The sequence below is a fragment of the Corvus moneduloides genome, chromosome 3, assembly GCF_009650955.1.
Source record: "Corvus moneduloides isolate bCorMon1 chromosome 3, bCorMon1.pri, whole genome shotgun sequence".
Lineage (NCBI taxonomy): Eukaryota > Metazoa > Chordata > Aves > Passeriformes > Corvidae > Corvus > Corvus moneduloides.
In genome coordinates this window covers 98,901,490-98,917,865 of record NC_045478.1, presented here as the reverse complement: position 1 = coordinate 98,917,865, position 16,376 = coordinate 98,901,490, and the positions used below count along the sequence as shown (strand labels likewise).

The window sequence follows — 16,376 nt, the reverse complement described above, 5'->3', positions numbered from 1 at the left end:
TTCAGAGGCTCAGGCTGGGTGACACAGCTGGCTTCCCAAGAGCAGTGAGGTTATTTCATTGTGCATGCTTCCTAGGACCTGGGATGTCCATGGGAAGGCCAGGAAATGAGGAATAGGGGTGGGTCTTTGCTACGAGCTCATTCAGCAGAATGCTAAACCACAGCTTCCTAAGCTCTAAGGCAGTCACTGACAAAGAATGAATGCTTTGTACAGCTGCTTCCCCATGTGTAATTCCTTTCTGCAGGATAAATTGCCTAATTCATTACTTGTCTAACATAATTTCTGCAGTCTCTCATTGGATGCGTCAGATTTCAGAATAGTATTCCAAACTGTGCAGTGTGAATAAAATTAAGATACATAAAATTTTCTAAAAATTTATTATAATTATAATGAATATTTTTAATCTTGGAGTTATACATAAACTAAGCTTCATTTTGCTGTTGTATGTAAAAAATTTAAATATATCCTTAATTATGGTCTAAAAATGGTTCTTTTTCTACCTGAGGATTCTGGAGCAAAATTTTGCTGAGAATAACTTCAAGAGTATACCCAGAGTTGTTTGTATGAAATATATTGAAAAAAAAACCCAAAACCAACATAAAACTCAAGTTCTACTGATGCTGGTAACACTTCAGAACAGCTCAAGCTGACTGCATAATGATTACTGAGCACAACTGTCAGATTTAACCTAGATATAAAAATAACATGGACAAAAAACGCCCGGACTTGGAAGCACTTAGGCAAGATGTGGCCTTTTTGTCAAAAAGGTCAGCAGTTTAGTTTTGTTTTGTTCAAATAGAACACGATGGTACTATTCAGTTGTTTGCATTTTAAAGTTCTCAAATTAAATTTATCTGCAATAACAACTTTGTTTGCTTCCTGGAATGGAGGTTGGGATTTAATTTTGTTGATGGCACAGTCATCTCGGAAGCCTCATTGTCTAGGAAACGGTAGACTAGTTTTACACATGGCATGGTTAGTATGTGAAAACAATATGTTTTTCAGTCCACACATTACAATTTGAACTTTTTTTTTTCTTTTCTCAGCACAAAAGACCCTCTAGCATGTTTCCTTGTTAAGGTGGTTTCAGCTGCTGCTCTTCCTTAAGAACACAAGCAGAGTTGAAATCACTTGCAAAAGCCATTCTGTTCAGTGTAAGTATTTTAACAGTTGAAGTAAGCTGAGGCCGCCTCAGTAAGCTCAGGCCAGAGAGGGCTGAAGGAGGTCTGGCAGTGCTCCTCCATGGCCTCTTCAGGGGTTACAGAGAAGGCAGGAGCAGACCTGTATCTGCACAGTGAACAGACAAGAGGCAACAGTCCTGTATTGCCACAACGATGATGCAGTTACACAAGAGGCAAAAAATCCTCACCCTGGAGTGGTTTTGTAAAGGTGCAGGGTCTCTGAGTGGGGGGGGCTGTAAAGTCTCTGCCCTCAGCTGCTTCTCTGCTGGGGTCAGGTGTCTCTCTAGGTTGGAGACCACTGCAGAGTTACTTCGGGGGTAGATAATGATGTTTGTGGCTGCTGGGGAGGGATGAGAGAGAAGAAAACTGGAGAAGTTGATCTGTAAAAAGCATGCACAAGGGACTTATGACTACAAGGACAAGACAAAATGCGCTGTTGCTGTCTGGGCCCAAAGGGTCTTTCTGATAGTGCTGAGGGAACCTGTGGCAGCATCCTCTTCTACCTTCCCCGACTGCCCAAGGAACCAAAAGACAAGGGTGAGCGGGTGTCATGCGGCCGAGCCATGCTGCTCCTTGGTCACAGAACCACAGTTAGAATGGGATCCACAAGGGTCATCGAATCCAACTCCCGGCCCTGCACGGGACATCCCCAGGAATCACACCATGTGCCTGAGAGCGTTGTCCAAACATTTCTTGAGCTCTGCCAGGTTTGGTGCTGTGACCACTGCCCTGGGCAGCCTGTGCCAGTGCCCAACCACCCTCTCGGTGAAGAGCCTTTTCCTAACATCCAGCTTAAACCTCCCCTGACACAACTTCAGGCCGTTCCCCCGTTCGTCCCAGTCTCGCCCCGCCGGGCTCCGGGACGGGAGAAGAAGCCCTGGGGGCAGCCTCTGCCCGTGCCCCCTCCGCGGAGCGCGGGCGTCCCGCGGGCCGGCCCGGGATGCGCTGCGGCGGGGCCGGCTGCGCTCCGGGATCCGTCCCGGTGTGTGTGCGTGTGAGCGGGAGGGTGCGGGGGCTGCGCGCTGCCCGGCGGGGGCGGCGCTCGCTGCAGCGCCAGCCCCGCTCCCGGGCGGTCACGGAGGACGCGGCGGGGGCGGGGAGCGCGGCCCCAGCGCCCGGCATGAACCCGCGTCGGGGGCTCGCAGGCGGCGGCGGTGCCGAGGTACGAACCCCCGCCCCTGGCAGGTGCAGGGTCCTCCCCCCGCCTGCCCTTGCGGGGCCGGGGTTCGGCGCGGTCCCGCCCGCGGGGCGCCGAGCCGGCGGGGAGGGGAAGGGTGAGAGAGGGGAAGGGAAGGGAAAGCAAAGCGTGCCAGGCCCGGGCGCGGGAGAACCGAGGTGAACCCGCGGTCTGCGCCTGCCCGCCCGGCCCGGCGCTCCCGCCTCCCCCGCGCTCACGCCGCCCGCCCCCGTCTCTCCCTCCGCAGGGAGCCGCAGGGCGAGCAGCGCTGCCGCGGCCGGGCCAGCCACCTCCGGGTCCATGAGCCGCCGCCAGCCGCCGCCGCCAGCCGGGACCGCCGCCGCCGGGCCCAGCTCCCCCAGCTCCGCCGCTTCCGCCGCCGCTCCGCCGCCCCGCCGGAGGTGAGTCCCGCGGCCGGGCCGCCGCCGCCGCCCGCTGCCTCCCCGCCCCGCGGCCCCGGGCTCCTGTCAGCCGGAGCGGGGGAGAGGCCGCCGGCAGCCGCCGTAGCGCCCGCCGCCGTTTTGGGGAGGGGGAGATGGAGGGCGGCCGGGAGCACGGGTGTGTGCCCCGGCGGGAGTGCGGGCTGGGGTCCCCCGGAGCCCGGGGACGGAGGCGGTGCCGGCCGGAGGGTCGCGCCGCAGCCTTCGTGCCCCCGGGGCGGGGGTCGCTGCCTGCCCCGGTGACTCACGGCGGAGGCGGGCTGGGGCAGGGCTGGCGGACAGCCGCGCCTCGCCCCCTCGGGGAGCGCTACCTGTGCCACCTTGTTCTCCCTCTGCCCACAGGACGGTCCCGCGCCCTCCGCTGTGAAGAGCATGGCCGTGACTCTAGAGCAGGCCCGGCGGGTGGGCTATACCTGCCTGAAAGCACTCCTCAGGTTCGCTTTTATGGTCGCCAATAACCTGGTTGCTATTCCGTCCTACGTCTTGTATTTAATTATGCTGCAGCCTCTCCGAATATTGGACAGTAAAAGCTTCTGGTATATCGAAGGAGTGTTATTTAAATGGCTTTTAGCTATGGTGGCTTCCTGGGGCTGGTGGGCAGGATACACAGGTAAGAATATCTTATTAATTTAAAAAGTACTAATATGTTAAGAGACTGTTTTCATATGGGGCTGTATAGGGGAATATCTGAATATTGTAGATATGCAGGATGTTTTTCTTTCAGGTTCCTTACACAGATGCGTTTCTGGGTTGACATGCTGTATGCATTTTTTAAATCATAGCTAGAAACTTACTGCTTTGCAATCAGTATTTTTTCCTAGTAAAATAAGAAATACGAGTTTTCCTTAGTATCTTGATCATGTTATTTTAGTATTACATGAAAAAGATACATCCCTTCAAAAACGGGTTGATTAGTACTGTGCATGTAGCTGGTAGAATTAACTTTTCTTATATAAAGTCTGTGTATCTCTAAATCATCTCCCCTTAGAAATATCAGGAGACAAGGCTAAGAAGTTTGACATGAAGCTCATGTCAGAAGAGTAGGTCTTCTATTCCTTCCAGCAGCAACTGTTTTCTGCCGTCTCAGAACGGAGGGAAACAGAGGGAACCTCTTCCATTCAAGTAATGATATGCAATATTTCTCAACTGTATGACTCTTCATTTACTGTTAGCAGTGCTAATTACAGTATCTGTAGGGTTTTTCCCTCTGCATGCTTGCTTTGCGGTTATTATTGGACTTGTTTTTGCTCGTTTAGTATTCATAGGCTCATCAAGGTGATGGACTGAACTGAAATATTAAGGAAGGCTCTGGTCTTGTCCTCAGATGCACTGATTTTCATCCTGGCTACTGCACTTTGTGCAAGCAAACAGCCATCAATTCTTTGTATGTGCTTTGGAAAGGGAAGAAATGAATCTACTGAGTGCAAAATATAAGCAGCCCTCCTAAAATTCTTTCCCTCTCTTCTGCCCAGGCTGCATCTGCAGGTCTTGTGTAAACAAGAAAAACAAGGAATGGCAACACACAGCTCTGGAGTCTGGTCAGACTCCTGATTAGTCAGAAAGTCAGTGTTGACCCAGACGGAGTCTTGTTAGGCAACAAGAGCTGAAGCCTCTGTGCCAGTGTGGCTTTTGGTACCCTGTCGTGTGCCTTTCCGAGATGCACAAAGTTTCTATGGATACTCTAGGTGAGCTTCCCGTTCTTCTTCAGGAGATGGTGGCAGCAGCAGCAGCAAGCTAGGCTCTGATCTCTCGGGCTAGAACTGTCGCAACGTTGCACTGCTTCAAAACTGCCTTGCCTGGTACAGCTCAAGCTTATCCAGATCCGCTGTTTATAAACCTTTTTATATGTTTGCTCATTAAAAGAAGTCCACATAGTGTTTGCAGTGGCAGGTACGCTTGTAAAAGTCTGCTTTATGTCTTAAAGCACAAAGGCCTTCCAGAGGGAAGGATTGACTTTTCAAGGTGTCGTGTGTATTATTAATTGGAAATGGGAAAGTTTATGGACATAATGGTGATGTTAAAGTCATACAGCAAATGACCTCGAGGATTCACTGTGTATACTGAATGTGCTGGTTAAAATTCATTGTCCCGTGACAACTTTTGAAAGCCATTTCCTCAGGGTAGTTCTACTGCTGACTGCAGAACTGTGTGGTTTCTTTTGCCTATTGCTTGGGAGGTGGTCTTAGCATGATCTGCACATCCTAGAGTCTTCCTGAAGCATCTGTTGGTTGGTGTTGCTGATGTATCTTGACAATTTGAAATCATTTGTTTTACAGTCCTGAAATGTCTTAGTATATTTGTTTGAAGTATTTACAGACTGCTATGCAGAAGTGTTTTATGGGATGGTGTACGGGTAAGGAGGCCCTTCTTTTCGCTTTTCACTATGAAGCATGGCTTTTGGGGAGGATTTTAAGCAAATGCTTGTATGAAATTTTAGTTTAAATGCATTTTATTCGACACAAAGGCGTTAACATGTTTTATACTGAAAGCTATGAACTAGCAAGAACAGCTTATTTCTTTGTCCTTTCTTTAACCGCATCAGTGCTCATCACCACGTGCAGAGGAAACCTGGAGAGTGTATCTTTCTGGCTTCAAGCTATGTAGACAGGGTAATCTGTGTGTCTTTTTTCTGATTAACAGAGTTACAAAAAATTGCCACTAGGTCCCCTGTTTTTTATCGAGTATGACACAACTAACTCAGAACTGAAATACTGCTTTATTAGAGTTGGTGTCCAAGACTTGCAGTGGTGCATCTGAAAGAGACACTGCTCTGGAATCTTTTTTTTTTTTTAATTCCAAAAAACTAAGTGAAAGGTAGGCTTCGGTGTGTTCTATCCTTGCAAAAGTAAATACAAGATAGTAGGTAAATAGTATGGGTTCATTGAAAAGATTAAAGATTTTTCTTTCGTCTAGCATAGTAGTTGGTGAGGGGGTTTTTTGTTGGTTTGTTCATCTTTAAGAGGGTAAACGGATAAATAAGTTTACTTGTCTCTTAATTGGCAGGAGTGGTCTGCTTCAGTTGTGTCGAAAGTGTGTTTTAGTTCTTTAGTTTATTTATTTTTTCCTTTTCCGAGCTTGGGTAATCTCTTGGCTAAGAAGTGACATAAAACATTTGTAATTAGGAACTTAAACTCAGCCTGCAAAATAGATTCAGGGTGGACTTTTTTGCTCCTGTAATTTGTGTGTAATGTGTAGGAGGAAGCTCGACACCAAAGGAAGAAAATGTGATGAGTGCTAGCTTATTCTTCTGGGCTTTGCTGCTGTTGCATAATTGTTGGTGTATTTTATTGAATGTAGCTGGAAGAGCTGAGGAAGAACTCATGAACTGGGTCTGCCCATCTCTTCCTTGCCCCTGTCTAAACCTGGGGGTTTTTGTTAGGATCATAGAGGATTTATTACAGAAATTACCTGATCTGTGTCTGTATCAGTAGCTCTAATCTGTGCTTTTTGATAAATGTAGGTGTTTTGATAAATGTAGGTGTTTCTATTTGCAGATGCACTTGATATTATGTAAAGAGGTAGCGTATGACTGGACAAGCAAAATAAAGAAAGGAGTGGGAAGAGAAATTGTAAAGGTCACTGTCCTCTCCCTAATCTTTTTCTTCTTAAGATGCAAGTATGAGAGAGAACTTGTGCATAATTGGTTTACTTTGATTTCTAAAGGGCAGAGTATGATAAATATCTTTGTTGTTCTCTTGAGCTCTATAGGGTTTCTTACGAAAATGAAAACTTGAGTATGTTTTTATGAAGAGTGTACAGACAGTCTAGCAATGTTACTTTATTTTTATATTATTTCAAAAAGGCTTTCTTATAACTCTTCTAAATCTCCTTTTTTTTTTAAAGGCTTTTTTTATAAATGCATTGCTCTTGTAGGAGCTGTTCAGCTAGGGCACTCGGAATCTGCATATTAGTGCGATTTGAAAGGCACCTTTGGATAATACTTCTAAATATTTTCCCGCATTTGTTGGAAGATGCATTCTAAAAAAAGCAAACTCGAGAGTGCTTGATCCTTTGTTGGCAAGTACCTTTTTCCCCTGTACTATAATTTGTCATTTAATAGATGAGTACACCAGATAGCACTAAGTAGTGCAGTAGATGGGAGGGAGATGGAGCATATCTGTGGTGGTGAATTTCTGATGACCTTTTGCTCACCTACAAAACTAGTTTTAAAGCAATCGTCTCACAGATTGAATCTTGTTTGGTCAAGTATTGCAGACTAAGTGTACTATCCATGTACCTAATCAAATCACCAAAAACAGGACTGCTAGAGAGAACCTTGCTTAATTTATTACACGGAGACAAACTGTTTTGTTGCCTCTCCTGCTGTCTGAATGCAGGAGTCGGTAGGAGCCTGTGATGGTGTTGTTTCAGTATTGCAATTAGGAGTCTCTAGGACCACAGAGTAATCAGTTGGCAGTGCAGTCCTGACACTCAGGGTGCTGATGTTCTGTTCCACTGCTCCACGCAGCTCGGTCCCGCTGTAGGGAGCAGTGCTTGTGCCCAGCCTGCGCCTCTGGCTGCGGATGTGGAGGAGCTGGTGGAGTGTGAGTGTCCTCTGGCTGCAGCAATCATCAGCTCCTCTGTCAGAGCACCAGGGGAGAGAAGCTGTGGGCTCTACAGGGTCGTGTGCACCTGGGGAGTGGGTTTCTTCAGAGCTGTGCCTGGAGTATTTGATATTCCAGCAGCAAAGAGGACACTTTGACAAAACCTTGTGTTTCAGCCTCTCAGTGACACACAGAGCCTTGCAGTAATACTGGATAGGTCAGTGGGCTGTGGGCAGGTGGAAGAGAGTTATTCACCTCTTACCACATGCAAAAACTCTTAGTGCTGTGAGTATGCTTGCTAGTATAATGATGCAGCGCTTAATTAAAAGTGAACCAATCCTATGGTGTTGCTGTTCTGTGTCAGCCAGGATGATGACTAATTTTAAAGAGTGTCTGTAAGAATTGTCAGGTTTTGTCAAGTGAGGAGAATTTCTCTTTCCTTCTCTGTTGTTCAGCCAAGTAAAGAAAAACTGAGATTGAGATTTTGATTTTTAATTGTCCCCATCTCCTCTCCTTCCAAGTGATTTAACTTTTATTGGCTGTTACATATGTGATTAGGATGTGACCACTCTGTAATTTTTTCAGCAGTCATACTTTTTTTTCCTTCTAATGCAAAATCTTGTTTCCGTTTTATGAGTCAACAGCCTTAATTCCTCTAATCTTCTAAGAATGCAAATATTTTTGCCTTCCAAAGCTGTAAAAAATACAGGTGGAGTTGCTGTGACAACACTTCCTTGGTGCAGACAACATTTGCTGTCTGCGCTGCTTCTCATGACGGGTCAGCCCCTCTCCTTGGGCAGGAAGTGCAGCAGAAGCTGAAGGACAGCAGATGAGATAAAGTAAATTTTTTCTCCCAAATAAGGCAGGCAGTGTTATTTCAGGAGACCTATGTATGCCTCTAACCCTGCCATTGGTTCTACCCTCCTCAGTTCCTACAGTGTGATTTTTCATTGTCAGTATTTTGGTTTTGGGTCCAGTCACTACTCTGAGGACTGGGCAGGGAGAAGCACAGCAAAACAGCTTCTGGTTTTGGGGTCAGGCAGTGTGTGAAATGGAGAAGGAAAATTGTTCTTGTTAACGTTTTCTTAGAATGTGCAAAAATACCTGATGTGACTCAGTAGATTTGGGTAGCAATGTACTGCACATAAACTTCTGGTTTATGCTGTGGGCGTGTGTTGAGTTTCTAGGCAATCTCTGACTTAAATGAAGCTTTCCCTGATGTGAAGGTTATACTGAGATCAAGCAGGAGTCTTTGAATTCATTTTGCTGCTTGTAAGAGGAGGTTTGTGTGTAACTTTGGAGCTGTCTCGATAAGAAAAGGTCAGAGTTGAATGAGTTGGGGACACTGGAGCTGTTTCCACCATGGCCTCAGAGCAAACACCCATTGCAGCTTTGCGTAAGAGGAGGGAAAGTGTACAGTGAACTCAGTGTCAATTTCTCCATGCATGTGATGTGTCTGCAAAGAGTGCTATACAAAGACCCTTGTCCTTTTCTGATGACATGAGAAATCACATCAGGAAATCCCCGTATCTCCTTTTGGGAACATGGGTTACAGTTACCATACTTCTTTGTAGTTCATCTAATGCCAGCAAATGTAATCTAGCGTGTCAAAAGCAGTAAAGCTTGTATTTTATTTTTCTGTTGTATCATTTCACTGTAAAGGGTCATTCTAAAAGATTAGATAGTGAAATATTCTCTGAGTTTTATTTTCAGAAAGCTGCTGCCTCCTGGCACAAAACTTAGAGTAAAAGCACACACTCTTGTTTTTGTTGTTTGTTGATATTTAAGTCCTTTTTTTATTTTTGTTTGTTTAGGGGTTTTTTCTTTTATTTTTTTTTAGAGCAGGTTGGTCTCTGCTCCTGTTTTACCTACTCTGGATAATACAAGAGCTATTGGAAGCCTACCAAAGCATAGTAAAGATGAAATTATTGATGAATACCTATACAGAAAGGTGTGATTCTATACTTTTAAGTCCAGCAATGGCTGTGGGATGCATCTAAATTAGCTCATGTGCTAACAGCCAAAGGAAAACAAAGTTTTAGGAATTCTGGGTTCTGTTCCGCCTTATTGCCAAGTTTGCTATTTTTGGCATGTGTTTTATCCCTCCTAGTTCTTCTGGGCCTTTTTTTTTAACATATCTATTCACTCTAGTCTTCTTACTTCTCCCTTCATTACTGAAAGGATATGACTAAGAATACCTGAGAGGTGTGTCTCTGTTCTCTTCACCTTTTCCTGTTCTGTTCCTTGATCGTAGGCTTTTAGGAACCATGTGAAATAATTACAGGAAAGCTTTGTCCAGCTTTGATTTGGACAAGCAAAATCTTAGTTAAATTCTTTGTCCACAAATTCTTTGAAGTGATTTTTTTTTCCACTTGAGCAGTGTCATCGTGTGTATCGGGACGTGTCAGAGATTATGCCTTTATGTCAAAGATGCAATTTCTCACTCTCATTTAGTGTAACTGTTCTAAAGCATGAAAGTTTTAGAGATTTTCAAGAAAGCTGGAGAAAAAAATTGAATGTTTAATGTGGAGAAGAAAATTTATTTTCTCTGATGTTTTGTTCTGGGAAGTTACTTTTTTAGAATGAGGCTCAAACAGACAAACAGAATACATCAGTTGCCCTTTTTCTCTTGTGTCTGAGAGGGATAGAAAAGTCTTGCCAAAGGTTAGTTTGGCAAGGTTTTAAGGTGCTGAAAAATGTAAGAGTTGTGCAACCTTAATTAGACAGGATAGTCAGTAAATCCTTTATGGAATACAGTCTTAGTGGTGTAACTCTCCAGTGTGACCTGAGCTGAAGTACAGCTCCAAGATACGTAACTGGCTGGCGTTTGTTGCAGTGGGATGTAAACTCTGATGTGGAGGATGACATGTCAAATGCATGATTGCATAGGCACGGAATTGCACTGCTCCTGCAGCCAGCACAGCTCAGATAAAAGTCCAGCCATTGGATGTGCACTTACTGAAATAAATAAGGCTAATGTGTTTGCATTCCCAAAAATGTTCTGTGACACCAGTGAGGGATTCTGTGTATGAGGCTGGTCTGTGTTTTTTCCTCTCCACTCCCCCCCCACCAAAGCATTTCAAGCAGGCAGTGCTGCAGAAGAAAGCCAATCTCAGCCTTTCAGACTCATCCTAGCACCATTGCTTCAGTTCAATTGGCCAAATATTTAATGATTGTATGGTGATCTGTATCACAGCTGGCCCTGGCCCACGCTAAAACTACCCACCCCTTTTTTTGCTGGGTGAATTAGAAAACACAATCACTAACCCAGTCCATTTTGTGGGTGTGGTGAGAGAAGGTAGGTACAAACAGCAAGGAGAAAGAGGAAGGAAATGCATGTTTTGGTGACAGTACCAGCTTTAGTGTATTTTTTTAACTACTGATTATGGCCCCAATTCAAGAGAGCAGTCCTGTGCAGGATAGGGCTTTAGTGTGTGAATAAAATGTCACTGAAGTAGACTTCTTCATCTTTTCTGACTATTTTCTTAACTGGTTAATATTGTTTAGATTGGAAAAGTGCCTTCTGCCAAATTCTTTTAGAGAAGAAAACTAAGCTTAGGGTGAGAACAAAGGACTAGGGTGAACTGAAAACTAGTTGATAAAGGAATAAGAAGACCAGTGGTTCTAGTGCAAGCTCAGCAGTGGGGTTCCTCTAAAGTTATTTATGTGTACTATTTGAATTTGTCAGCTACAGAGACAATTCAAGAGAACTTCAAAAGTACTTAAGCTGCACGAATAGCCAACACGTTGCAGAAGTTGTTTAGTGTTGAACATTATAAAGTAATAAACATTTAAGTAAAGTAGCAGTTCAGAAAAGAAATGAGAACCATCATGGAGAGCTTAGGGAAAGTTTTGTCTCAATGAACAACTATACCTTCTGTTCTAAAATATGTAAAGGACAGGATGGAGAATAATACTAAAAAAATATCAGTGGTTCACCTTCACAGTTCAATAGTTTTGTCTCAGTTGTTCTAAAGCTACTGAAGAATTAAGACCTCTCTAAGAGAGTCATGAGCCTCATTAGTGCAGGCTGAAATCAAACCAGAACCATTTCACTCACAGCCTAACTTGAAGTAGAACCAAATTGGGCAAGTCAGTGATTCTGTTTCCTAGCCAGAATAGAAGAGATTCAATCTCCTTGACTCCTTGTAAAGAAGAAGGGAATTTTTAGTGTCCCCCTTAAAATGTAGAACATTTCAAATCTTTAAGATTTAATAAGACAGTAGTACATGGAGGTTTTGTTTAATTTTTTTCTTAAATACTTTCATTATGCCTTTTCCCAGTGCTTTACCAGATAATGCCAATGGTGTTAGTTCTTTTGATTCATACAGCATAACCTGAAAACCTCTTGTTTAAATGTTACAGTTGTAAAGGGTAAGGAAATGTCCCTGTTTAAGGAGTTTAATAGTTCATAGCTTAGAGACTCACCTCAGCTTTGTAATTTAAGTAAAGGAGGGGAGGAAAGATTAATAGCTTTATTACTGCTGCTCACTTATGTGGAACTAAAAATAGAAATGGTGTTCTAAGAGCAAGGGGCAGAGCTGCTACTATTTGGGAGGACATGAGTTCAGGAAAGCTGCTTCTTTCGGACAGTGGCATCAGTGCTTGTGGATTTGGGGTATTTTTGGTGGCAAAAGGGAGGCCTGTGACTTCTCTTAAAATTTAGTTTAATTGGTTTTCTAGGATCACGTAGTTACAAGCTTGTGGAGTTTCTGTGAGAGTCCATAGTGTCTGTGTTTGCTTGCCAGAACTGGGGGGGAGAAAAAACCCCATCAATATTAAGAATGCATACTTTTGGTTAATTTAAGCATCAGTTATGTTTGAGTGTGGTGGGCCATCAAACACCATTTTAATATAATTTTGTGACTTGGGTTTTTATTACCCATGTAGATAAATGTGACCATGTTTAAGTATAGTTTCCTGATAAGATTAAGGTACTTGTTTAACAGCTATTCTTTCTCTCACCTCTCCCACACTTCTGATTTGCTTCCTTGCAAATCTGTCTGCAGTTGACCAGATGGTTCGGATTTCAGGCATAATTGTGTTCTCATGAGTTTTGTGAAAATTGACAGCTGAGCGGAGGAGAGAGACCCAAGTTTGTGCCTCAGCTGAGGGTAGTGCAGGCAGACTCAGCCATTGTATGTCTTGTTTGACATCTGCTGCTTGTTCAAACAGTGCATCAATGATTTAGGGTTTGCCACAGTGCCAGCATATCTTGTCCATCTTGTTGGGGAGAAGGAGGTTAGACAACGAGGTTTTGAGAAGTCAGCATTTGTTACTTCTGCTTCTGAAGCAACACATTAACCTGGCAGTGGCAGATGGTGCTGGAAGCAGCATCCTTTCCTGTAGGGTTTAGTACACCTTGCTTAGCACAGCCTTTTAGGTCCAAAAGGCATGTGCAGAAAACTCTTTAGTCTTAATGTTAGGAAAAAGGCTAACTGGTAAAAGAACTTAATGTATTGAGCTTTCAATACCTTCTGCTCTAAATTGAACAGAAGTTCAGGTAGCCTCCTAAAAAGAGGACTGGGAGGACATCAACCTGACTGAAATTCCATCCTGATTTTGTCCAGGACAGTGTTAATATTCCTCTTAAAACCACAACAAACTCTCAAGAAAGAACAGTGATGCTCAGATTACTCTAGGCAGATCAAAGTAAAAAACAGTTGTGAATCTGACCCAGGGACATGTAAAAACATGAAGGTCAAGGTATATTTGAGTATATTTGGGAAAACCTGGGAGAGAGCAGTGGTGTGGGTTGTAAGCAGCATGAGAGTCTGTCAATAAGGGTTCTCTACCACTGTGCAGCACTTGTGAAGGCATCAGATTAGAAGTGTGGCCTCTTGAGTTTTGTACCTGAACCTGTCCTGTTTTGATATGCATAAATATATATAGATGGCCTGGAAAATCTCCAACTCTGGTACCTGCCAGTTTGCTTTCCAAATGCATTCTTCTTTCTTACCCATTTTTATTTCCTGTGGTTTTCTCTGGCATAAAACTCAGTTGATGTTTCTCCTGTCAGCAGCATTACTTGGAAGTAAATATAACTGTAGCCTGTGTATACATTAATAGAGAATGAAGGACCTGTGAGGTTCAGTTTACATTTGTAAAAATGCTTCCAGATGCAGGCGTGGTTAATATAAATGTCTGTTAAACCTCTTGCATGGATGATACGAAAGTGAACAGATGAATATTTTTTGTGTTTGGAACTCTTCTGTTTGTATTATCAAACCTAATACTTTGGTCTTCTAACTTAGTAACAGAGGAAGGGAATGTGGCAACGGTGAGGTCTTTGCCCAGGTAATTCTGTTGTCTTGGTTAACGCGTCGCGAAACCCTCAAGATCATTTGATGCCTATCTTGAGCTTCTGGAGTTTGACAAGATTTCTGCAGGCTGGAAGAGCACTTTTGTTCCTCCTCTGTTTCAAAGGGAGAAAATACTGAAGCATACCTTTTTTTTCCTCTTCATTGCTTACATTCTCTGATTTGTTTTAACATCCTACTGAACTTAAAAAGCCAAAATGCAGAGCTGAGTTCATGTAACCACAAGTGGTGTCCCTGTAGGAGGGCAAAGGGTTATTTTGGGTGGCTGCTGTGAGAAGGAGCTGTAGCAGGTGGTCTCCTCCCTTCTTTTCCAGTCCCATTGCCACCCTTTCCTGATACTTAGCAAAAACTGTATGGCAAATCTGAGTGTCTGGTTGCTCACTGGGTTTGATCTGAGGCAGTTTTCTTTGAGCAAAATACGGCGGATTTGGTTGGATAGGTAGAATTCAATGTTGGACCTGTCTTGACCAAAGCTCTTACTCTGTGGGAGTGCTAGACTTCTGTAGCCCTACTTTTTTTTTTTTTTTTTTTTTTTTTTTGCCTAGTTTTCTTTTTGTTTGAAGAAAAAGTCATTTGTAAGACTTCTGGCAAGAGTTTCAGGAGAAGAGTAAGCCAAGGCACTAGTAGCCACAGATCATAACAAGTTGCATTTAAAGTGCTTACAGTGCCTATTGCTACCCACAGACTTACAAGTATTCACATTAATCATTTAATTGTAAAGTAGAAGTTTGAGAGTCATCAAATCTTTCATTTGTGGCACCCTTCTATATTTGAAATGGAGAAGCCTATTTCCACAGTCTCTTTCACAACTCTGTTGTTAAACCCCTTTATGGGTGCTCTCCAGAGAAACTGCTCTGCACCGAAGTAGCTTTTAATTGAAGTACTCTGAAGTCTGTTCTTTTTCTTTTTTTGTTTCACAGCATTTTCCTGCTGTCATTTTCACCATTTGTTCCAAATCTATAGAAATTTTTTAATATTTGAGCTGTGGAATTCTTTTTTAATTTGAGGAGCGAGAAGAGAGGGAGAAGGAGAAGCGTCAATTACTGTCATTGTAGAAACATATTTCACAATTTGAGACTGGGTATTTCATTGAAGGTGCACTGTATACTGTCTGTGCCCCGAGGACGAAGGATAGATACTGAAATCATCCATTCAGAATGTTTGAATAAATTTGTTTCTGTAGAGTGACCATTTTATATTTGTGAAAAGTACTACTGAAATTCCAAGTAGTGGCTGTTGGCCACAAATCCAAGGTACTTCTTGCAGCTGTCAGCAGGTATAAGAGGATTATTTGTTTTGTAATAGCAACAGATGCCAGAGAGCTAAACTTTTTTAAAATTAGGAGCAGTAAACTTTCTGCTGCTGCTTTGAGGTACATCAGCAATAATAATAAAATGACAGGCTGTTTTTTCCTGCTAATTACTTAATTTGTGATAGCCTGAGTGTGCCATTAAAGGTATTACTTCTGATTTTATGATGGGCTTCTGCTTACTGTCAACCTGAAACCTGGCCACACATTTAATTCTTAAAAGTCGCTGAACTGGTATAGCATAACCTCGGGCAAATTTAATAAGAGGTTTTGTTCTCTTGAATCATTGTTGTGTCATACCAACAAAAGTAATACTTAAGTTCCCAGCCAGAATTGGTGTCATACACATTCCAGCATGCTTCTCAAACTTTCTGTGGCCTCTTGTAATGGGATTTGCATAAACAGAAACATAAAACTAAATATAGGAATTTACTATTATATTTATTTGCACCATTAGCTTCTAATTGGTTTATGATTAAATTATTTCATTAAATTTGTGGTAACTGAACATCATTTTCCCCCTGGCCTTTATAAAATCCATTATTTGGAAAAAATTACCCTGGTATCTAACAAGTCCAAGGGACAATGTTTTCACAGTTCTTGTTCATGTCACAACTTCCTTGTAAAGACTGTTACTTTTAGCGTGGATGAGAAGTTTTTCAAAGTCCTTGAAACCTAATGGTAGAAACATTTAAGGCTTCTCTTAAAAGGTTTATCTTTCTTTCTTGCATCTGTACCCAGTTATTTTTTGATTCTTTGCAGGCCTTTCATTTTTAAGTGTCCCCCTCCACACTGCAACTTGAGACTGCCCAGTGCCTGGGTGTGTTCTGTGGTTTATGGCCACGCTATCCCGCTGGAACTGGAGAATGGCACAGAGGTGTGTGGGTGGAGAAGAGAGTAATGCTGCAGCTGTTGATTAGTAGTTTGTTTTATGGCTTGAGGATATTAATTTTCAGATTATGCTGCATCTGCATTCTCAGTGTTCTTGTGATCATTCAGGCGCTCAGTAGCTGTTCTTTCTGTCCAGACTTGACTTAGTTGAAAAGATTTAAATGGTCAGTGTCCTTCAAGTGGAGACAAGCTCCTCAGTTCTGAGGTCACTGTAAGCAGACAACAAGTAAATGCACTGAAAGGCCTTTTGCCTTTCCCATTTAACCCAGTTAATCTGAAAGTAAAGGGTTTTCCAAATACATCTGGCACAACTTTTATGTGGTGATTATTTGTACTGGACAATGAGCTGGGCTGGAAAACATCAGCTGTATAACAAGACATCATCATGTCTTGTGGTAACCTAGGCAAGACCTGAAGAATATGAAAAGGTAACTTCAAGGTGTCAACTTGGTTTAGGTAAACAGAAGTTAATGATCAGAGCTGGGATATAAGGGGTGATCTTACCACAGTTAGA

The 16,376-nt window shown here is 43.1% G+C and overlaps 1 protein-coding gene across 2 annotated transcripts in view; it reads left to right on the top strand.

Annotated features, from left to right (window-relative positions):
- The first annotated feature begins 2,699 nt into the window (after window positions 1–2,699).
- The window catches only part of LPGAT1 (lysophosphatidylglycerol acyltransferase 1), a 60,677-nt gene continuing 47,000 nt past the window's right edge, over window positions 2,700–16,376 (top strand). The window contains exons 1-2 of one of the 2 annotated variants that reach the window (XM_032102939.1): window positions 2,700–2,759; window positions 3,141–3,408. In XM_032102939.1, the coding sequence (XP_031958830.1) occupies window positions 3,171–3,408 (238 nt within the window). In that variant the 5' untranslated portion in view covers window positions 2,700–2,759; window positions 3,141–3,170. Of the gene's footprint in view, window positions 2,760–3,140; window positions 3,409–4,301; window positions 4,484–16,376 lie in introns of those variants that run through there. The other variant, XM_032102938.1, reaches the window with a different exon arrangement.